The sequence below is a fragment of the Cyprinodon tularosa genome, unplaced genomic scaffold (genome assembly GCF_016077235.1).
Source record: "Cyprinodon tularosa strain WSP-4 unplaced genomic scaffold, ASM1607723v1 ctg113, whole genome shotgun sequence".
Taxonomy (NCBI): Eukaryota; Metazoa; Chordata; class Actinopteri; order Cyprinodontiformes; family Cyprinodontidae; genus Cyprinodon; species Cyprinodon tularosa.
The window spans coordinates 588,680-613,283 of NW_024037926.1; the positions used below are offsets into that span (position 1 = coordinate 588,680).

General features: G+C 38.4%; 1 protein-coding gene across 7 annotated transcripts in view; it reads right to left on the reverse strand.

The window, feature by feature from the left end:
• Nucleotides 1–12,320: 12,320 nt before the first annotated feature.
• Nucleotides 12,321–24,604, reverse strand: part of znf618 (zinc finger protein 618) — a 60,759-nt gene continuing 48,475 nt past the window's right edge. For all 7 annotated transcript variants that reach the window (XM_038302034.1, XM_038302013.1, XM_038302005.1 and 4 more), the window contains 3 exons: nt 22,410–22,568; nt 17,797–18,896; nt 12,321–17,064 (listed from right to left, as the gene is read on the reverse strand). In XM_038302034.1, the coding sequence (XP_038157962.1) occupies nt 16,525–17,064; nt 17,797–18,896; nt 22,410–22,568 (1,799 nt within the window). In that variant the 3' untranslated portion in view covers nt 12,321–16,524. The remainder of the gene's footprint in view (nt 17,065–17,796; nt 18,897–22,409; nt 22,569–24,604) is intronic.

A 24,604-nucleotide genomic window follows, 5' to 3' on the forward strand; every position in this document is an offset into this window, starting at 1 on the left:
TATCAGTTAGTTCCTCACAGCCCGTCCCTGTCTTATATACTTTGCACACTTTTCCACATTTGGTACTGCTGGCAGGATCCATGTGCAATAGCGGTGACTTACCAGTCAGCCAAAGGGATATCACCTTGGCTAAGCATCCGGGATGCTTGATCAGTTGGGGGCATAGCGACAGGACTATCACATCTCTTTCAGTTCCTGATGTGCTTTCCACAACGTCCTTGTGCTCTGTGCAGTTTGCCGCTACCATTTAAGGATCCTGCCAGCAACAGGCACACTCCTATCTGAAGGTGGCATGTCCCTTTCAGGTTGGAGGAGAGTTCCTGCCTCAAGTAGAGGAGTTAAGTATCCTTGGGAGAATGTAGCGGGAGATCAATAGATGGATGTCTATACTGCAGACGCTGCACCAGTGCTGAATGAAAAGGCAAAATTCTTGATTTACGGGTCAGTCTACGTTCCTACACCTCAGCTTTGGTTATGAAATCTGGATAATGACCAAACGAACAAGATCCTGGATACAAGCAGCTAAAATGAGCTTTCTCTGCAGGGTGGCTGTGTTCTCCCTTTAGAGATAGGGTTATACAGGAGAGGTTCAGAGTAGAGCAGCTTCTTCTTCACATCGAGAGGAGTCAGCTGCGTTGGCTCTAACATCTTTTTAGAAGCTCCCTGAACACCAGGCATGTCCCATTGGGAAGAGGCCTAAGGGATTGCCCAAGACATGATGGAGGGACTATGTGTCTCAGCAGGCCTGGGAGCGCATCGGTCTTCCCCCAGCAGAGCTGGAGGAGGTGTCTGGGGAGTTTCCACTGAGACTGCTGCTCCCACGCCCCACTCCTGAATGAAGCAGAAGATGACCAGTAAGAGTAGACCAGGTACAGAACTCAAAAATGTTGCTTTTATTAATAAACTGAAGCACATAAGGCAGCACAGGGCAGCAATATTAGAGGTAAATAGCTAAAAAAAATAATAAAATAAAATAATAAACTTATTGTAAAGCTGAGTATAGATTCTCTTTCAAAGGGAGATATTTTAGAGTTGACTGGAGACCTTTAGTTTTTATTATCAGAGCTAAAAAAAAAAAAAAAAGAGATGTTTTATTATAGTGATTTGATAATATAGACTTTCAGGCATTGGGGTATTTTTCTACTCAGTTTGAGGGAATGAAAGTTTCTCATGAAGACAATAAACTAGTCAGTGACAGAGAAACTCGGAAAGAGGCAATAACAGCATTAACTGAGAAATATGAGGAGAGACAATACTTGGTTAATTAAATATGCATTTCAATATTTCAGCTGTTAGTTACAAAAAATAACTGTTGTTTTGAGTAAAAAGTATAGCTTTTCTGGCATGTCATCTGCCAAGGAAAGTAGTTTAATAAAAAAACATGAATGTGTATATTAAGATTATACTGGGGTGACTCCAGATTATCATCTAAAACTAATTGGTTTCTGGTATCTAAAACTAAATTTGTATTTTACTTGTTAATTGGAAATCATAGGGATGGCATCTAGGCCTTTTAAGGGGATTGTGATTATATTATGTCTCTGTTTCATAATAGTAGAGGATTGAGAGAAGAGGACAGATGAGAAAAACAGGAAGGCTGATGGAAGCCGTAAAGCAACAGAGATATAAGAAAAAAAAAAAAAGGAAATTAGAGCAGAGGAAACTCGGAAGGGGGTAAGAAGTGTAAGGCAAAAAGGTGGAAAAAAGAGCAGCACTCTATTATCGCTTTTTTGCGATACTCTCAGGAAATATTAACACCGGGGAGGAAAGATACATCTCTGTTTATTACACTAAATTTTTATTGCTTAAATAGGCATAAATATGTAAATAAAAACACATGAAACTGCAAATGTCACTATTTCTTCATTCACCTTGGTTACATTTTTTTTTTTACTCCAAGCAGAAAATGTCTGTCTCAGAAATCCAGTCACCTTACTCTTGGTTTAACGCTAGTGTCGGGGGGAGAGCTACATGTGCAGGAGTCCAGAGTACGGCACAGTCAGCACACCATCGTTCGCACCACTACTGCCCCTCCGTCTAGACGAGAACACGTCCATATGGAGATGGTTAGAAAGCTCATTAGACTGCCTACTTGAAATACAGTTGCAGTGATGCTTGTCCATAAAAATACACAGTAGACTGGTTTTTGCAGTGGTATTAACCAGGTTGAGGCATCAAGCCCCCAGGAATGACAACAGTTTGGGGCACCAAAGGATGTCTGTAACTTTCCACGAAAGGGGTATGAATTATTTCTTGGGAGATTTCAGGAACCAATTGCCTGAGCTTTTCTTATTCAACAGAAGTGAGGAAGACAGAAAAATGTTTAGTAAGGTGAAAGGGATATGCCCCATTGGAAAAAAATATGGCTCGGTCTTGTTCTTACGGGTTTCCAAAGACGAAGAAAAGAGAGCAAACATATCACACTGTTCTCCTTACTTAATGTTCATTCATATTATTTGAATGTGTCTGTTTTTTTTTAAGCAAAAAAATAACAAGAATTTAGGTGATTTCAGACAAAATAAAAAATAGTAGATGGTTCAATAAGTCTTATTAAAGTTCATTCAAAAACTGCCATGGGAAAAGTGTAAGTGTTTTAGTGCAGATTTGGAAGTCCCTTTTCCAGTTGATTCTTTTTGTAATCAAGGAAACAAATAAACAATAAATCTGCTCTTACTGTAGATTAATTTTCAATAATATATACAATGTCTAAATTCCAGACCTCCTAACAGTCACTGTCATGATTAAAACATTTTCTTTCTCCACCCAATCTGTTTGAATACAGGGTGAAAAGAAGCTAAATAAATAACCATAGATAAGCCCAAAATAATATATCTGCATTAGTACACTGATCATAAAAGGTCAACAACAAGCCTGAGAACCTGTAGAATTCTCATATGTATAAGATAAATAATTGCAAATGAAATAAACTGTAAGAAGGATGTTAAACTTACACCAGATGGATTTATAAAATGCCAAAATAAAGTTAGAATTTTACTGAAGCTTATTTTAATCATATTTTCTATTTATTTGAATTGGAAAGTCACACTTTAGTCCATAAAGTATCTTCATTATTTTTTCTCCATAACCTAATAACATAAAATAATAAGACAGTAAATCTTAAATATCTGGACTACACAGTTTTATAAGCTCTACAAATTTCACCATCTCACACAAAGTGAAATTTAGTGATGATGTTAAGAACAATGTATATCTTATTTCACAGAACAATGCAGTATTAAAAGCAAAAAGGTTTTGTGGCAATAATGGCCTTTATTTACATTAATTTTACAGGAGATAAACTGAGAGGCAATAGGAGAGACATACAGCAAAAGCGCCATAGTTACGACCTGAACCCTGGATACCTGTATAGAGTACTATTAGCCTTAAAGCTGAAGTCTGTAAGTTTTTAAAAATCACTTTTTTGTCATATTGGCTAAAACTGTTCCTATGCCCTGACAGCCTGTATTGCTATCTGGAAAGAATATTTCGGGACGAGACAAAACAACCAATCACAGCCAGAAGAGCGTCTGATGGAGTGTCAATCACAGCTCACACACGCTGAATCCCGGCCCCTCCCTCTCACCCCTGAAACCAGCTTCTGCCGCCCGGGTGCTGCAGTCAGGAGGACGCGCGTGTAAGTCATGGCGGAGCGACAGCCACCAGCGAAAGAGAAACTGCCCTTACTGCCCCTGCCGACAACTGCTTACACGGCAAAGACTTCAAAAAAGAAGATGTCAATGGAAGAGCTGCCTCGTACGCTGTTTGGACCCTTCTGGTCGCATGCGGTAGCCGCGCAGATGCTGTGAGAGGGGTGGAGCTTGGAGGTGGGGCATGAGTGAAGCAGAGAGGGTGGGGGAGTGGCGTGAAACCTGTTTTTCTTCAAATTTTTAGTCGAAGTCTGCTCTCTTCTCAATGTAACAGACTACAGCTTTAACATTAATCATATTGGGCACCAACATTCCCAACAAGGGGTTTTCACTAATTTTAAAGAAGATAGAGTAACCACTGTGCTCGACCTAACTCAGTCCATATTACAAAATGTTTCAGTTTCAATCGAAACCCAAATGAGACTGGTGACCTGTCCAGGGTGCACACCACCTCTCGCCCATTGACAGCTGAGATGGGCACCTGCATCCGTCGCGACAGAAAATGGATGGATTAATGCATGAAAGGAACCCAAATGGTAAATTTTTTGTTTTAACTGGTCCTTCAAAATGAAAATATTTCAATCGCCAGGCTAATTCCCAAATATTGTTGGTGTAAAAGTTAAAAAAATATACTTTTCCCAACATTAGATTTTTAAGTTGCATGGAGATGACAGAAATACTGCTTTGGATCAGCGTGCAGAATCTAAAAAGTGATGTAAAAAACTAGTATTTGTTTACAAGTTTGTTTTATAAAGACAGTATTACCAAATTATACAGTATTACCAAAAGTGTATGAATCTGTTAGTTCTGCTCTCTCTGCTTATTCTCATAGTAGCTTTGCCTCGTCTATTTCTGTTTGGCTGTGACACCATCCTGGAGAGAAATATCAGCTGTGCTGCTTCCATCAACACCCTTGTTTATAGATGCTGTAGATCGGCCTGTTTTCCAGTGTAGTCCTGTTTCTCTGACAGTGACTGGCTGGATGTGCTCTCTTCATCCTCTGACATGGGAGCTGGCTCGGAGCTCGTCTGCCTGGCTGTGTGTTTCCTGGACACACGTTTTCTTCCTGTTAAAAGGGAGTTTTTCCTCTCCACTGTTGCTACAAGCATGCTTAGTGTGAGGGATTGCATTTGAGTCAATGCAATCAACTGTTTTTCCTTAGATAGAAAACTTTGAATCAATTTGACTGTATGATCTGGTTGAACTGTAAAGTGCCTTCAGATGACTTGTGTTGTGAATTGGTGCTATATAAATAAACTGAATTGAAAAGAAATCTTAATGTAGAGCAGTCTAATCTACCTAGACTATAACTACCAAACACATAAAGTGATTTAAACAACTTTATACCCTCTTAACTTTCGGGTTTGAATTGTTTTGTTGAATACAAGTCTTTATTAGTGCAGTTAACACAACATAGCTAACCATCTCTATAGGGGACGAGACATATAATTGAAAAGAAATATCTTCCAGTCAAAAAGAGCATGTGGGTCAACCTAAGAGATTGTTTTAATGCTGATTCAGTTAAGAGTAACAGTTTAGACCTTATGCGTATAGATTACATGGTTTTGTCTATAATGATACTCTAGTTGCCATCACAGGCAGCCACCAGTGTTTGTCAGACAATGTGTATTTCTGACCAACTCACTCAACAACTTTTAGTAGAGATTTGTTGGGTTTTTTTTAGAGCTTGTAGAGCTTTTTGTACTGGCCTTGTGTCAAATAAAATGTGTGCACTTCTTTTCCCTAAAAAGGGAACTTTACACAAAAAGAAATTGAGTGTTCCTCTCTGCTTCACTTGATTTCCTTAGATCCTTCCCACTTGCAACTCAGGGTTGATAAGACATGTCAAAACTTAAAAAACAACAATATCTTCAAGTACAGCTGCAGCCCTTACAAAACTATAACCAAAGACAAAAATGGCAAGAATGCCTAGAATATGGCTGGTCAACAACATTTACAAAACAGAGCTCACTTTGTGAAGAACACACTTTCTTCGCCTTGCTTGGATCACAAGCAATCAGCATGCTTTGCAGAGTATGTAAACAATGGTGGGGTGCTGCAGAAACTGTAAAGTCAGGAAATGAAGCCCAATGAGCTAAATGCAATATGTAAGCAAAAAAGAAAAACCCACATGCTGCAGCATAAGTAAACAATGCAGAATGCAACATTGAGATGAGGAAAACAATAGGCACGTGCTGATTTGGAGTCAACAATGCAAAACACTGCACCTTAATGTGTCTGGGCCGAACAATGTAAAAGCCGATTATGCAAATTGGGGTTATCGAGGGCATTGCAATCTAACAATGGCGCCAAGTTGATTGGACTGTGTTTGTGTGTGTGTGTATGTTTGCATGTGTGTGTCTGCACAAACCATTCCCTTGGGTTTCTATTTTCCCCCACAGATTCCCTTCCCCAAACCCTCTATCCCATGGTCTTTTTTCTGAGGCCTCATTATGGAGGCTGCTGCTGTCAATCGGAAGGTCAAGGGTCACGGCAGAGGTTCAGATTGATCAATACCCCCCAGTCGGATCAATCAACTTGCCTTTTCATTTCCACCAATAGGCTACCAGCTTGAATCAAAACAATGGACTGAGAGGAAAAAAGAATGTCAGAAAGAATTAGGATAGGGGGAACGTAAACAAGTTCGCCTCGCTGAACACATTCCAACAGCTTCTTTTTCCACCCAAACTTTGGAATGACATTGTCGAGGACACTGATGACTGCCGTGCGTCATCATGATGCACCTGTAATGTCCTTGGGTGTTTCTCTGCGTTATCTTCAGCTTCCAGACACTTTGTAGAAAATTTGGATCTCTGGCTACATGGCAATTTGTTCCCAATGACAATAACAAGCACAGACACTAGTTATCTTCAGCCTTTTTAGGTATTAAGATTTTTGGGACACAAACATTAACATCATATTTAATGCCTCAATACATGTTTTACTTTATTGAATAACCAAAAAAAGTTAAATGACAGGAAACAACATACATACTATTAGAATTATAAATCCCCTATATTCACATTTTCAAATCACAGCAGACAAAATGCCTTTAAGCATTGCCAGACCTTTGAACATCCCAATGATCCATTAGCTTCAATCATCAAACAGGCTTAATAAAAGGGGTCATTTTTCAATATCCTCTGAAATTATAATTGCTCCGTGTGTATTTTGCCAAGGAATTATTCTCCCTAAGGAATATTTCCTGTCACCAAGCAGTTACAAATCATGGAAACGAGATGACGGAATATAGAAGAGAAAGCCACTCAATGCTAAATCATTAACAATTTGCCGTCTTTCCTCTCCTCCACGGAAACACTTAGTCCTTATGACATTAACATTCTTGGGGCCAAGTATGAAGAGTAAGCTGGGTGGAGCTATTCGGAGGTAAATATGTGAATTTAAATATGTGTCAGAATTCTAATAGGACTTTGGTTGAGTGCAATCATGCAAGAAGGTGAAAACTAATAAAAATGCAACATTTTTCTAAACAAAAACAACCTTATATTCAATGTTTTAGCAATTAAACTTACATTGTCAAAAACAATGAATGCAATGCAGCAAAATAATACTTTTCCAAACAAACGGTAATATGACATACACAACATTCAGAGTGTTTTATGTGAATACTAAGTAGTGTATGATTGTGAGGTCAAAGTAAAAAGGTAACAGAGCCAGCTCTGGTAGAGTTCAAAAACTTACATCTCACAGGAGGACCCATCAGCAAGGCAAAAGACATGTTTGTATATAAATCAGATAAAAAAAAAAAAAAAAAAATCCCTGTGGTGAAACAAAACAGTGGCAGAAGCATTTCTCTCTTCAAAATGCTTTCTTTCAGGAGGATAGGGACGATGGATTAGAGTTGATTGGGACAGTGCAATGAAAGATGCCAATCATTTAGGTTAGAATATAGTCATGGCAACCAACAATTTAGAATATTGTTGCCATTGATTTTAAATAAAGACTCAAATGTTGAAAATACCTTTTCACTGCATTGTTATGGACATCCAGATGTTCTGATTGAAGCACCCTTCACCCAAAACCACAGTAGAGCCAGAAAACCGAAAAAAAGAGACGGTCTATAAAAAGAGAAGTTGATCAGTTTTTGTTGCTCGTTTGTTTTGTTTTTTTACTTGGAAAATTTTATATTTTTAATCCAGTGAGATTATTATCTTCAGGAAACCCATTCCGTTTATCCTCAAATGCAGTATGCATTGATTTTAGTATTGAATAGTTTCCCCCATAATAGATTATTTGCCCTCTTTCCATGTAAAATGATACTTAATAAGCATGCATTGACTTACATGCTTATTAAAAATACCTCATGTATGGATTGGAAGGCTTCATCACTGATGCAATGTGGGGTCAGCGCGGGTGTTCCAGGTCTGGATGGATGGGTGGGAGGATGGATGGATGGATGTATGGACGGGCCAACCAACTGGTCGGTACAGCAGCAGTTAGAGAGCCATTTGGTCCCATTTCCCAGAAATGTGAAATGGGACTAAATGAAAACAACCCATAATCCCCTATGCAGCATACTGCAAAAATATTTTAGGAATTAGTGAGTGAAAGCTGCCTTTGAAAGAATGTGTAAGCATGAGTTTTTACAAAGACTAGATAATAAAGAGTCCCCCAAAGTATGATGTCTTGGAACGATTTCTGTGGACAAAGGACATCCTTACTAGAGGCATCATACCTGAATCAGTTAGCCAACAAACCAGCAATACAGGGTGGGCTCTTTGAAAAGGGAGCCAAGTTATGTGTGAGTTAGACGATTCCACAACCATTCAAATTACAATCATGATGCTTTAAAGCAACAACATAGCCTCTATGATAAAGCTAGAGTACTAATGTAATATAACTGGAAGCAGCTATTGCTGGATCAATGTGGGAGTTCTAAGTCTGCCGAGTCTGGACACATGGTAAAACAATCTTTCAAATGCATTGCATAATAAGGAAGCTGTGCAGAATAAGCCGAGGTAGCTTCAAAAGCCCATGGTACACGTTTTAGCTTTGTGAGCCATCAACACAGCCCTTGGGGACACCATGTAACAACTCTTTTGGAGGAAAGTTTGAAAGGTGCAGCAAAAGGTGATGTCACTTTAAGACTAAGCAGACACAAGAAAGGAATTACAAAACAGATGTGCAAACAAAACAGATGTGCAAAAAGAAATCAGCACGAGAAGGAGCAGTATATGTAGAAGCATTTGGCATTTAGTCTTTCCTGCAGCATTAAAATATGTCATTCATCAGTTACACAACAAATCATTTAATCTTACGAGCAGTTATCCTCTTTTTGAGTTTTGGCTTCTTCTGTTACTTGTATGTGATGTTTTAGATGCTCATTGCCCAGGGAAACATTTTGTCGGGGAGCAGCAAAAAGGCAGGTTTCCTGATGCTTATTTACATATTCAGTGAATGGAGAATGGTGTTAGGTTGTGTTGTATGAAGATTAAGCAATGCAACAAACGACTCCGCAGTGGAGCTGGCTAATCACACTTATTGGTTTTGGTTTTCATTGACTCCACCCAATTGCCAATTATGCCAGTTTAGTAACTGTGTATTAGAAAATTGTTTCTCATTCCTACTATTTGATTATTTGTCTTATTACCTTTTGTGAAAATGCATGTTTTGTTTCCAAATACACTAAATCTCATGGTTGATTAAGAGAAACAACAAAAAACATTGTATAAATCTACAACTACTCAAAAGGGGATTATTTTCCTGCCTAAATGTAAAGAATTTTTAATCATTTCTACATTTTTGCAAATTTTTTTACATACAGCATACTGACTTAAATTTCATAGTGGAAAAAAAATCTGCACTGATTGTAGTCTTGTTTAATCTGATTGAGCAGCCCTGTGACCATCATCTGTTTCAACATATTGTATCATTTATGAATGGAGGCTGAAGTGGATTGAAGAAATCCATGAGAAGCCCCAAGGACCAAATTTTTGGTTTCCTGTGGGAAGAAAATAAAGTGAGTCAAGTGTATGGTGTGACTGTGGACGTATACGTGTGTGTGTGTGCAGGTGTGTGGAAGGGAATGAAACAGGCAGGTGAACAGAGAGGTGTACTGGGTACCTTTGAGGTCAGGGTCTTTGTGGAGCGTTAGCTGTAATGACACCTGACAGCAACTAGGTGTATTTGGCCTGGCAGTTCTGTACATTGGTGTCACTGCTGATAAAAGTCTGTACCCACTGAGCAGGAGAAACCTCTGTCCCGATGCCATCGGGTCCTCCATGCAGGACAAAGGAGAGGAAGATGGGAACACTTCCTTCCTGCTGTACTTACCTGTCCCTCCGATGCTCACTGAGGAAAGAAGTTGCGACAGTAGTGATTGTCCTTGGTTGGGCGGGGGTGGAGGTGCCACAGGTGGGAGCAAAGCTGCATGACACCCGCCGATTTGAGTATGGGAAATGAAACCTGGATGCTTCTCCTTTGGTTGTGTAACAGCCAAGGGCAAGAAGGAAGTCTGGAAAAATGTCTCCACTCATTTTAACAGCTACATATTATATTGCAGTGGGTGAAGCAAATAATCTGACACCACAAAGACTTTTTAGGTATGAAATGTTTTAGTTGTTAGACTTCACCTATTCTTGCTATTCATATTCCTTTTAATAAAACCTTTCCCAGTCAAGATAATGTAACAAACATTTTCAGCTTTTTGTTTGTGGCCTTAAAATGAATTACATAAATACCCTAAACCTGTGAGACTTAAAGCCTGCACTGCCACCTAATGTTCACAAGCAGCTTCAGAGGGAACCCCCTACAAAGCATTTGACTATTGCTTCAGTTTACTTAATATAGATCCAGAAAGCTGTCAAATTTCCTCTCAAAATGCTGTATTAGTCAAAGTTAGACACTTTTCGGAGATTTTTACAAGTGCAGAGTAGGAGTTTCTGTGAGAAAAACGCAGATACGAAACTTCTCTATAACCATGAACTAAATAGAAGCAATTATCCAATAGGTGGGTTATTTTCCCTCCATTTTTCTTTTCTTAATGACAGAAAATGAGGACTGGCTCCTGAACACTTAAGTAAAAACAAACTTAGCACGTCACATCACTAATAGCTTGAGGAAAAACGTCACCTTCAGCAGTAGGGTGTGGAGGAAAGAGGAGGTGAAAGTGGGTTACGGTGTGTGTGTTTGTGGTTGGGTAAGGGGGCTGGTAGGGCAGTAGACAAAGAGTGGGGGAAGCAAATGTGAACACATGTGCTGCAAATTAGGCTTTAAGCAGGCAGCCCGTTATTTCCTTATGTTTAGAGCAACTAGACAAGATTGCAGGTGTTACTGCATGGCTGCACCTCGGTGTACCTTGGAGACCAAATGACCTGGGTGCGAAGGGAGGGAGCAAGACAGCAGTCTGTGAAGAACACAAACTCGTTTTTTTTGTTCCACTCCCTCCCTTTTCCCCATCCGTAGCCCCCTGAGGAACCCTTGCACGCACTTCTAAGCAGCCTCTGCGTATTCACTCCCTGTGGCCGGCCTTCAGTGGCTAGTTTTTTCAAGTGAAGCCTGTTTTCACTCCACATGTGCCTGAGGCCCTACTACCTCAGAAAACGTTAAAGGTTTCATTTCTATCTGGATGGAAAATTATACTGAAAATAAGCAACTAGCTTAATACTACAGGAATAAAACCTCAAGGTTTCACGTGTTTCTGTCCCTAGTTTTACAGGGCTTTGCAAAGGTGTTTATTTTTTCCTAAACCTAGCAAATTTTGCCACTATATATCCAAAAAATGTATTGTATTTTATCAAGATTTTGTGGTAGCCGTCAGAAGAAAAAAAAAGGACTTGTGAAAAAGATAAAACCAAAACTACTTTACTTTTTTTAAACAAACAAAAAGTAGAACATGGCTTTTTAATTAGCTCTCTTCAGTGTGATACCCCTAAACAAAATAAAGGGTTTTTGAATGTTTTCAGAGGATATAAGGACCATTGTGACAAACATGAATAAAAAAATAAAAAGTCAAAAGAAAGGATTCGAAAAAACCTAGTGGTCTTCACTGTGATGTCAGAGAAGCATTGACAAATGACAGCCATTGGAAATTAATGCATTATTGTTCATGCAAAGAAAATTGTCTTTTGAAGTTGAGAATGTTTTATGCATGCAACCTTTTGTCAAGATTCAAAGAACATGACGCCTACTAATGATATTTGTAGTGTTTCTTACAATTACATGCTTGAAGATAGCCCTCGCATCACAGCAAACATTAAAAAAGTTGCAAATGAGAGCAAACGTTGTCTTTAAGGACAACCCCTAGTTGCAGCAGATATTGTTAACTCATTATTTCCATTATGAAACAAGGTGGCAGCAACATCAGATGCTTTTCTCAAGCGTGATAGAAGTTGGATAGAGTTGAATCTCCTGGAAGAAAACTTATTAGAAGCTAGAAATGACCTAAAACAGGGTTGGATGTTTTGTCTCTCATCTGAAGTACACCTGCATTAAGTGAAATAACTAACACAATCAATGGCTGAGTAAATACTTTTGCGTGAACTTTGTGTCAGACTGAAAATTCCAATAAAACGCACTGGATACTGTTGTTGTTACATGAAAAAAATGTAAAAACGTTTGCCAAGCATGCAGTAAAAATAATGAAGGGCTATAAAGATACAGAACCTGCTCTAATAACAGAGAACAAAAGGACAAACTGATGCAAAACTTTCATACAGGGACTTTTGTCACACAGAATTTTTAAGTTTATTCACACATAACATACTACAGAGGGTAATGTATTCAAGAAACATTGAACAGCGCTGTCATATATGTCACAGGAAAAAAAAAAATTGGAACAAAGCAAAAAAGACTGAACCTTTTCTTTGCCGTTATATAAAAATATTGTTGCTACAAAAGTATAAATTAGGTTTACTAATAAGACAACTCAGATCTGAATCTACACAGAAGTCTGCTGCCAAAGTGCGATAAAAAGACTAGCTGAACATAATCCAACATTTTTTTTTTGCAGTTTAGCAGAGTATAAAAAAGAGGAAATGCCTTTAAAATAGGATGAAAGCAACACCGAGTCTTAACCTGAATTAATAAACTAGTTGAACAGATCTCCATGTTAGCATTCATATACCACAACTTCACAACTGATTTTTTTTATTATATGAATAAGTTAAAATCCTGAAACAAAACAAAACTTACAACTGAATTCAGTTTTTCTAGTATTAGTATCTAAGCTGACTTGTCTATTTTATCAAAACTTTCTGAAATGCTACTGTAGAAAAAAGAGGTATAATGTTATTGGTGCTCCCTACTTTTTCTCTTGAATGAAGGCGCCCCCTTGTGGCATAAAAACAGCAGTTCTCCTGTATGTACAAAGTCCATCTCTGAAAAGGGATGATGTCAACCTCTAAACACCAGCCAGAAAGCAGAACAGCTACTCCCACCCTGACAGGCAGAAGAAAATCAGCGTACCTTAAAGCAACATCATCTTGGAGCCGAAAAGATTCATTTTCATCTGATGAGAAACACCAGTTAACAACATTATATATGATTACTCTTATTAAAAGCATGCATATCTTAGTTATACTATTCATTTGATCAACAAAAAGAACACTATTTCTAGGAAAGTTATTTTTTTTTTTTTGTCAACAATGGCGTTTTGTCCCAGAGCATATCCTATTGGTAAATGAAAAAAAAAAGTGAGAGAAATGCCTTCATCAGTTAAGCCCAGGAATATTGTTGAAACCACCAACCATGTACAGGATTTTGAGCATTTATTCAATGCAACCAACATTTTTATGATGATCTGGTTCCTTGAAATTACTGCTTTCTGAGTTCTGAGGTAAAACATTTGATTGGTGTATTTCATACAGATTTTTTTAGTCATTTTTTTTTCTTTTTTTCCTTCTCTTTTTTACTAAAATATCATAAACAAAATCAAAAATACTCTAAAACCATAAAAGGGGGACAAAGCTTTTAAAAAAGGTGCTGCGGTTTAGAAAACCCAACGGCTACTGCAAATAAAAAAAAAAAAAAACTGTAGCTGACAAAAAGTTTGCAAAGCAAAACCTCTGATCTTTGTCAGGTTTTAGTGTTTTTTGAAATAAATACCAATCATAAAGGGGAAAAAAGAAGTGGTTCTGTTCTGAGATCCTGATGAAAGATTAGTCAATTGTGTGAGGATGTTTTTTTTTTTAATAAAAACTATTAGCACAGATGTTCTTTCATTTTTTTGCACTTACATTCACATTGAACAAAGCAGCCCTGCACTAAGCTGTCCTAAGATCACTGATCTCCATTAGTGTGATGTAGTCTGTGCAAAAGTGAGTGCTAACAGTGTTGTGATGGGGTTTCTGAGTACAGTACATCTGTGTTTCTGCAAGAACGTTAACTGCTGAGAACTGTTATTGTGCTGCGATAGTGAATGGATGTCTAAATGAATTCCCCGTAAAGGCTTCAACTAAAATGAATGGGACACCACCTTAAACCTGCAAAATGTCAAATATATCCCACTGAATAAGGCGGTAAAAGGACTTTGGGATGTGTTGAAATATTAGTGTTAAGATTTACAAAAAGTGAAGGGGTACTTTTTTAGAAAACAATGAAAAAAATAAATAACTGCACTGCAGCATTTAGGATTAATAGGTATAATTCAAGCTGTGTGAAAATACAATCTCAATCACAGTATCAGTTTTAAAAAGTCTTTCGGTGTAAAACAATGAAGAAATGAAAATGTTGAAATTCAGGGCTCACAATGAGTCATTTTAACTTTCTATAGAGGATAGATGTGTTTATGCTTAAATTATTACTGACCTGTTTTATGAGCACTAAAGCTCAGCTGATTCCACCTAATAAAACACATAAATAAAGCACTTCTTAAGTAGCACAGTTGTACAAGTAAAAAAAAAAAAGAGAGATCACAATGTGGACACCAGAGGATGCCATTAATAGCTATAAAGTCCTGGTAAGTCTAGATGATTGGGCGAAAACAGAGGAGCAAAAGCCGAACATAAAGCAATAAAAGGAAGGCAACTATTTTACAAAACAAAGGCAAGATAACTGAAGGGTTACAGGTTGAGTTGTGGAAGAGACTTAAGGCCAAAAAACAGAAAACAAATGAGAACTTGATTAGTTATTACCAAAGGCAACAAACAGCAGTTTCCATCCTTCCAAATCATTTAGGGAGGTATCAGCACAATCCAATGTACACTCACCTAATGAATATGAATATGTTTGTTTTTAGTTTACCGAATAAAATGGTAGATAAAAAAAAAAAAAAAAATAATCAGTGTTTCTTCTTTCCTTTCGTTATGATGGCACCTGCTCTACTGTGGGTGGAATGGTTGCAACAGAAAGCCGTGGTTTGAGATCCACCTCAGCACTGAGGTCACAGTTTGGTTTCTTTTAGGTACAGTGAGGAAAAAAGTGGCGGTGCCTGCTCGGATGTGCTCATTCCTGAGAAAATCCTATTGATTTTACAAACATTAAAACAATTTGATGCAGATTAATGACCACAGGAGCGTCCAGAGAACAGTCAGATAACGGGAACCATGTGCTGTGTTAAAGCTTATTGCTTTAAAAATGGAAATCTATAGCTCAAAATAGGAAGACAATGTTTATATTATAATGATAAAACTGGGAAGCAACAATAAATAAACCAACACCCTTCCAATGGACAGCATTTTTCTTCTAACCAAGCTTAAAAAAAAATAAATACACATACCTGTGAGAAGATGCTATTGTGGATAAAATTTGTGCAAGCTAGCTCTTCAAACGAGAAGCTGTTGAACTGACAGTAACAATGTGTGAATGTAAATAGACTGCATTGACGCTACTTATGGTTGGTTAGGGTGCAGAATGATGTGGCATTCCTGAAGTACCAGCACTGGTCACTGTTATTAAGCTAGTCCAATCAACCTTATAATGTCTTGAAGTAACAAATCAGCCGGAATGTGTAGTTTTAAAAACAATAACATGTTTAAGAGTGTATTATTTTAAAAGGTTACATGATTCTGTTTAGTTTTAATCCAGCTATAATAGGTATGATTAAATAATGTCATTAAAAAATCTAATAAACATTTAAATTGATGTATTTCTCTTTTAATCCTTCAGCTTAAATCTATGAATTTCAGCTTAAGCAAAAAAAAAAAAAAACCAAACAAACAAAACAAAAAAGCTTTCCTAAAACTTTGTATTAAAAAAGGAAGAGGCCTTCCTTCTCTGTTGAGTAAAATGCATGCAGTGCATGCAAATCCTCCACTGCTACATGTTCTGGCCATCAAAGCATCTGCGACGATTAAGCTCTGCTTTCCGCCCATCTTCCAATGTTGACTAAGCTGAGGAACTATTTTTATTTTTTTGTGGGTTGTGCGAGAAACTCCTAAACTTAAACCGGAGGTGCAGTGGCAGTGAAGGCTCACTACGTACGTCTTTTGTTCCACGTCGTGAAGGTACTGCTACAGTAGTTAGCCGTTATCTCCCTCCTGAATTGTTTTGAGAAGTAGGTGTGTGTTTTTGTTTTTCCAGAGGTCGGTGACAGCAGGCCGAAGCAGTGAGAGCTCTAATTACCTGAAAATGTTGTCAACCAGTGAGAGTAACAGCATCATAGCCTTGAAGAGGTTTAATCATTAGGCTTGAGTCATTCAAACCACTGACTGAACGATGAAATCCTTCCAGCTCACAGGTGCGTTCTGAACATTGAGAGATACCATTCCACCCATGCTCTTTGATCTCTGTACTTTACAACAGTCCGGTCCTCACAAAATATGTAAAAAGCCATTTATGCTATAGGAGTTTTTATGTATTATTCTGCCTTGAGGTGTCCTTAGTTTCTTGCACATTGATGTTTGTTTAAACCTATAGTACATAAATATGTTTTAAGTCATTGGTTGGATGATGGTTTGGTTGATCTCTGGGTTGTTTTCTAACCCATATTAGAGCGAAGGAAAATGAGCTTGTTCATCTCCTCAGCAGTGACCTGCTGTCTCCTCTTCATTGCCAGGCTTTGTTCACACACAGACACACACTCACTACGAATGCCCACAGCAGGAACGGCCAGGAGCCACAGGGCCAAGCGAGCGAGCCTGGGGAACTTCTCAATCACTGTTGAGCTCCAGTACTGGAAGAGGTCTGGCGTGCCTTGGACAAGAGGTTCGGCCAAGTACTGAAAAATCTCTTGTCTGACTTGGCCGGGACTTTCATCGTTCCCAGAAACCAGGGAGGTTACTCTTGAGGGTCCGCCGTTGTTTCCTGTGCCATCCATACGGCTTATTTTAGGGGTGGGGGGGCCATCGGCGTCCCGCTCTTCTCCCCCTGAACCACCTCCACCACTCAGACCTCCATCCCTGCTTTCCGTAGCCATTTCACAGGCACGGGAAATGATGTCCTCATGCTGGTAGGCTGGCACTGAACGCAGCTTTAGCTGAGGGTCCAGGACCATGGCTACCTGATGAGCTCTTTCAACCTGGAGACAGAAAAATATCACTGAGGATCAGAATTAATGTCAAACTAAATTATTCATAACATATTAAAAGTTTTTTCTCCTCTCCTTTTCCTATCTTGTCACAGTACAATCTCAAACTTTCATGTGTTTTATCTTATTGGGGTATTTATGTGACACATAAACAGTAATCTGGTGCAAAGAAGAACAAATATCTTGTTCTAATTGTTAATTTGTCTAATTTGTTGAAACTACAATTTTATGTGTATTGTATGTCTCTAACATTTTATTGTGCTGAGATGTAAAAAAATCTCTGATTATTCATCATTGTAAAACAGGATTAGTACAGTAAGATTTGACAGAGAGCTACAATTACGTTTGACCAGAGATGATTATAGTTTTTGTCAAACTATGAACAGAATTTTCTATGGCTTCCTTTCAACCAAAGCTTTCATAGTTCAACCAAAACATTCTCTTATCTATCGATCTCTGCAGCTTCTCCAGACTAACTTTTGGTCTTTGGTTGCCCCTCTGATTAACAGATCGTGATATTTTCCTTCTAAGGGACAATTATGCTCTACTTCAAAAAATAAAAAAATATTTGATGCTGTAACCTGATGAAATATCAAAAAGGTTTAATTGTATAAATACTTAAGTAAGTCCCCCTTACTTATGCAAAATTTTTGCATCACATTTAAATCCATACTTTCTTACATGTAGTTAAGAAAGAATGAGTAAACATTATCAATGCGGTACCTTGAAGTTTTCCTTGAGTGCTTCAAGGAAATAGTGGCAGAGTTTGCTAGCTGTGCCGGTCCCAGCCTCCCCAGCTTTAGAAGTGAAGAACTTCTCCAAGCGCAAGTAGACGGGCAGGACTTGCTGTAAGGTAGGTCGCCTTTGGCTGCTCAGCTCCAGAGCTGCCAGGCGAAGTGGTGCCAGCAGACAGGCCAGAGTGCTTAGCAGATGCTTGTTAAGTCCTTGAAGAAGTGGAGCTGTGGACTTACTGCGGCCATAGGCCTCACAAATGTGTTCAAAGTGTGCATGGACCTGCAGGAGGGCCTCTGCCATGCGATCCCAGCATGGTGGAGTGGGGCATTGTGCAGGGGAGCCTTGTGTACTTTCCTCAGTTGTGCTTGTTGACGTGTTGAAGCAATGTTCCTCACGAAGAGCCAGCGTAGTAGAGGAGGCAATATCTCTGCAGGTTGAAAGGAGCTCAGCTAACTCGTGAAGCCCTCGAGCCTGGAGGCTGCGCTTCCCGAGAACCGCCTGAACAACTGCTCCGAGCGAACACCCTGCACACCGCAAACATATCCTGCCCCGGCCACCGCCCCCCAGAGGTGATCCTGCAAACCCAGCTGCCCACAGTCGAGGCTCGGAGACATAAACGGTTCGGATGTCGGACATGACAAACTCAGACAGAACGTTCTGCACCCAGTGGTGAATCTGCTCAGGCCCCTCCCTCAGCTCAGCTTCCCGTACACCGAGCACATAGCGTTTGAGCCTGGACCCCTCCACCTGGTAGGCTGTGAGAACATAACAGGCATCTGGTCCAGAGGTCTGGGAGTGGCAGGTCACGGCGATGCCCAGTGAAGCATTGGAGCCCAAAGCACATGTGACTTTGACTTTCACTTGGTTGTACATGCGGGGCAGCTGGCGCAGCGCTAAGGAACTCATGTTGCCAAGTGCATCACGGGTGGAATAGGCACCATGACGAGCCCCAGTGTCCACAAGGGTCTGTGCCAGCTTCAGGAAGTCTTTGCTGTTTAGAACATTGAGCATGTTCAAATCAGAGCACATTACCCGTAATAGTCGCTCAGCCACCTGCTGTCTCTCCTTCTCAGGTAGTCCATTATTCTCTGCCATTCAGTCATAAATGAATTAACAGGGAAAAAAGAAAAAAGGAGATAATTAGAAGGAATATTCTTGATTTTTGTTGAGTTTATTCTGTAATTAAATATGCTTGAAAATAAGACTTAAAACTACAGGTGCTGGTCATAAAATTAGAATATCATGAAAAAGTAGATTGATTTCAGTAATTCCATTTAAAAAGTGAAACTTGTATATTATATTCATACATTACATACAAACTCATATATTTCAGATGTTTATTTTGTTTAATTTTGATGATTACAAATGACAACAAATGAAAATCTCAAATTCATCATATCAGAAAATTAGAATATTGTGAAAAGGTTCAAAATTGATGGCCCCTGGTGCCACACTCTAATCAGCTAATTAACTCAAACCACCTGCAAAAGCCTTTAAATGGTCTTTCAGTCTAGTTCTATAGGCTACACAATCATGGGGAAGACTGCTGACTTGACAGTTGTCCAAAAGACGACAATCGACACCTTGCACAAGGAGGGCAAGACACAAAAGGTCATCGCTAAAGAGGCTGGCTGTTCACAGAGCTCAGTGTCCAAGCACATTAATAGAGAGGCGAAGGGAAGGAAAAGATGTGGTCGAAAAAAGTGTACAAGCAAGAGAGATAACCGCACCCTGGAGAGGATTGTGAAACAAAACCCATTCAAAAATGTGGGGGAGATTCACAAAGAGTGGACTGCAGCTGGAGTGAGTGCTTCAAGAACCACCACACACAGACGTATGAAAGACATGGGTTTCTGCTGTCGCATTCCTTGTGTCAAGCCACTCTTGAACCACAGACAGCGTCAGAAGCGTCTTGCCTGGGCTAAAGAGAAACAGGACTGGACTGCTGGTGAGTGGTCCAAAGTCATGTTCTCTGATGAAAGTAAATTTTGCATTTCCTTTGGAAATCAAGGTCCCAGAGTCTGGAGGAAAAGAAGAGAGGCACTTCATCCACGTTGCTTGAAGTCCAGTGTAAAGTTTCCACAGTCAGTGATGGTTTGGGGTGCCATGTCATCTGCTGGTGTTGGTCCATTGTGTTTTCTGAGGTCCAGGGTCAACGCAGCCACATAGCAGGAAGTTTTAGAGCACTTCATGCTTCCTGCAGCTGACCAACTTTTTGGAGATGCAGATTTCATTTTCCAACAGGACTTGGCACCTGCACACAGTGCCAAAGCTACCAGTACCTGGTTGAAGGACCATGGTATCCCTGTTCTTAATTGGCCAGCAAACTCTCCTGACCTTAACCCCATAGAAAATCTATGGGGTATTTTGAAGAAGAAGATGCAATACACCAGACCCAACAATTCAGAAGAGCTAAAAGCCACTATTAGAGCAACCTGGGCTATCATAACACCTGAGCAGTGCCACACACTGATCGACTCCATGCCACGCCGCATTGCTGCAGTAATACAGGCCAAAGGAGGCCCAACTAAATACTGAGTGCTGTACATGCTCATACTTTTCATGTTCATACTTTTCAGTTGGCCAACATTTCTATAAATCCTTTGTTTTTATTGGTCTTCAGTAATATTCTAATTTTCTGATATGATGAATTTGAGATTTTCATTTGTTGTCATTTGTAATCATCAAAATAAACATCTGAAATATATGAGTTTGTATGTAATGTATGAATATAATATACAAGTTTCACTTTTTAAATGGAATTACTGAAATCAATCTACTTTTTCATGATATTCTAATTTTATGACCAGCACCTGTAGATACTAAAAAGTGACAAAATTTGAGCAATTTTTGATTAGACTTTAAACTATAACAACAATAATAATAATAATAATTTATAACAAAAATAAAAATGTAGAGATGTCTCGACCCAGCCACAAATATTGGACTCTATTCCCTTACTAAAAAATTCCAAAATCAGTTAAATGAAGTGTTTTCCAATCAGTTTTAAAAAAAAAACTTTTTTTGTGCATGCAAAACTTTATTTTAGTTTTTTTTTTTTTATTATTAACTAGCCCGGGTAGCTACTGCTACCAATAGCCCTGTATATGTTTCTTTAACATAGAAAGTAGGCCTAGGCCAGTACATGTGTATCAGTGGGTATGGTTAGGCTGTAATTATTTTTTTCTGATAACAAAGAGTTGATTCCTCTCCACTGTCACCATATGCTTGCTCATTATTAAGAATTGCTGCAAAGTCAACTACTTAAGGTAGATTGCAGGACAAAACTGAAATTTATTTAATTACATTTAAATTTAGAATAGAAAAGAAATAGCACAACAAATCCCTTCATTGTCCCACAATGGGGAAATTCTGGTGTTTACAGCAGCAAAAAGATTTTAGAAAAAATGGTCACACAAATGTGGACCTTAGCAAAGTGTATAAGAATAACATAATAGAGAAGAGATCAAATATAAATAAATGAAAAAGTATAATTTTAACTGTTTTAACAATATAAATACTGTGCACCTGGAGAATACTTTTTTTACAGTAATGGATATTCCAAAAATAGCAGCAACATCAGAGATGTGCAAAATGACAGCAGCATGTTATTTAACTGACTAAGGTAACAATGCAAATCTATACATTTTGCTTGTCTTATTCAAATGTGTATTTCTCTATTGGATGAGTTAAGAAACACCAGTTATTTACCATTATAGAGATAAACCTTATTCCCACTTTACAAAGAAATTTCCAGAGGAAAAGAGACTCTTTCAGGTGCTGAAGCTTCAACTCTGTCTTTGTGATGAGACTTGCTAAGTTCTGATGTTGATTCGTGTGGGACAAAGCTGAAACACTAGTCCTAAGCTCCTTGGATTTTAAAACTTAATTAAAAAGGACATCACAAAAAATATGACTTTTATTTAAGTCAAAGATAATTAATTGGAATACTGAATTATGTGATTGGAAACTATAAAGCAAAGATTGTGACGTTAGCCTGGCACTTCATCTTATAGCGGCACATGAAAACATGGTCATCAGGAGTCTGGATGAGTTTGTTGAAGGCCTGTTACAATTTTTTAATTTCCAATACGAAACCGATATGGAAGCTAAGAGAATTGTCTGCAACAAATACTAAACCGGTGCACGAATCATACAAGCCTTTATTACTTATTTTATACTGTAGAATGTTAAAAAAGGCTTGATCAATAATATTATTAAAGTTGGGAACAAAAGTAAACAACAAAAGGGCTGAAAACTGACCCACATAAAATTAACCAATGAGTTGTAGAACCTTTTAAGAGAAACAGAGCGACTGATTCTATTAGCATGTTGGAATTCTCCAACTAATCTCCCGATTTTACATTGGGGCTGCACTTTACATCTGTCCTGCAGAAATTTAATTGGTGCGAAATATCTGCTGTCAAAACAGCCAAAAACAGATAAAGAAGACTGCTTTTAGAATGTGCCATGGTATTGCTTTTAATCAGGATGTCCCTAATGCAAATATATACCAGCATAAGTGTAGATGTCAAAACAAAGATGAAGGATGGAGGATTCATTTATAAATGTTATGTTTCTAATGAAGTTGCCAAACTTACGGTTAAGTGTATGGTTCCTCTGAGAGATACTTTGAGGCTGGATTTGCAGTTTCACTGAGGGATGGGACTGAGCCTGGGACCCTCTCCACAGCTGCTCTTGAGGACCCGATGCTGAAGAGGTTTTGGGCGAGTCCCCTTTGGTGTGGTTCTCATTATCAGCTGATAATAGACAGAGGAAGGAAAAAAATGGCTTTATAAATAATGGAGATCATTGACAGCAGTAGAGAAACTGAAGAAAAACTCGTGTAAAGAAAAAAAAAAGTCATGGATTTATAAAGTAATAATAATAAAAAAACTTTACAATTCTGTGCTTGATCTTCATGAATGATTGATGGGTTAATTATCTTTCCAATCAGCTGTGCAAATGTGCATGTTTTGAATGAGTGATCACAGAGGCAGAGCTAAATGACACTCAGTCTGAATTACTCTTTTTCTAGGAAAATTGGACAAAAAAAAAAAAGGAAGACAGCAGTAAACACACGTGGACAGAATTGTTGATACCCCTTGTTTAATAAAAGAAAAACCCTAAATGGTCACACAAATAACTTACATCTGACAAAAGTAATAATCTAAACAAAATCTATGAAAATTAGCAAATTAAAATCAGACATTTATCAGAAGAATGAATACAAAATTGTGCAACAGACCAAGACAAAATTAGTATTTTGTTGCACAACCTTTTGAGGGGGGTAGAAATTTGATTCCTCTTGCTGTCAATGGGACTTCTGCTCCCTTTAGCAGGTATTTTAGCCCACTCCTTATGAGCATCCAGTTCTCTCGGGTTTGAAGGGTGACTTTTCCACATGGCCTGTCTCCTTCCAAAGATGATCCATAGGATTTATCTCAGTGCTCATAGAAGTCCACTTCAGAATATTCTAATGTTTTCTTCTTAGCCATTATTGGCTTTTTTTAGCTGTGTGTTTTGAGTCATGACCCTGCTTCAAGATTCATGACCAACATCTGAGACCAAGCTTTCTGACACTGGGCAGCTAATTTCTCTCTAGAATCCCGTGCCTGAAGAAGCGAAGCAGCTCCAGAACATATCAGAGCCTCTTCCATGTTTCACCATAGGGACAGTGTTACTTTCTATGCATGTTTTATTTTTCCATCTTTGAACACAGGGGTGATGTGCATTAACAAAAAGTTCAGTTTTTGTCTAATCTGTCCATAGGAAATGTGAATACAGAGTGTATACAAAATAAAATTTGGTTTTGTACAGCTTTCAAAACATTTCCATTTCTTAAAATGCAGGAGTGATCAAATGTAAACATTGTGGGAGAAAAAAAAACTCTCCAAAAACGCATTGATATGGAAGTTCTGAGCATTAATATATTTGGTGCAAATATGCAGAATGTGTTTTGGTGCTATCAGTGTGATTTGGAGTAAGTGACATGATTAAGTTTTTTCAACAGTTCTGCAGTCTGACGGCGGAGGGGAAGAAGCCTATTCAGAATCAGCTGGACCTGCATCAAATGCTGCGAAGCCTCTTCCCAGATGGAAACCGTGTGTGGTACACACCATCTTGGGAAACAGAAAAATGGATACCAGTAGCCCTATGCTAAGCCCACTGATTACTAGATTGTGGACACCTGTGGTGCTAATTAGTGGACACAGCTTAATTTAACATGTTTCTTTGGTCTCATTTTCAATATAGTAATCATTTTTATTCAGGCCTGTTTCTTAAGTTAATTTTTATAAAAACTATTCTGTTGAAACCTGGTTAAAAAGTAATGTCTGACTGATTTGTCCATCTTCATAAATACGAGTTATTTCTTGGAACACTTTGGGTTTTTCTATTACTAGACAAGGGGTTTTGAACAGTTTTGTTAAAACATGTTTATTTATATTTAGATTTAAAATCTGAATCAATTTAAGAATATAAATATGTAATAAAAGCAAGAGCAGATATTGCGCTGAGTTCTTTTGCAACGAAAACCCAACAACTGGTCAAAACACAAATATGAGCTGCATTTTATTGAAAGAGGGTGTATTATAAACTGACTTATCAGATATATAAAATGCAAAAAAATATATTTGTTGTATTCCCATCTGTTATTTAATATTTGAAGTACATGGGTACAAGGTGGTTTGTTCATGGATACAAAGTGGAAACAGAATGGAGAGAAATGACACATGGGTAGAAAAGTTGGATATAAACTGAAAAAACCGACAGTAGCTTCAGATCCAGATCTTCA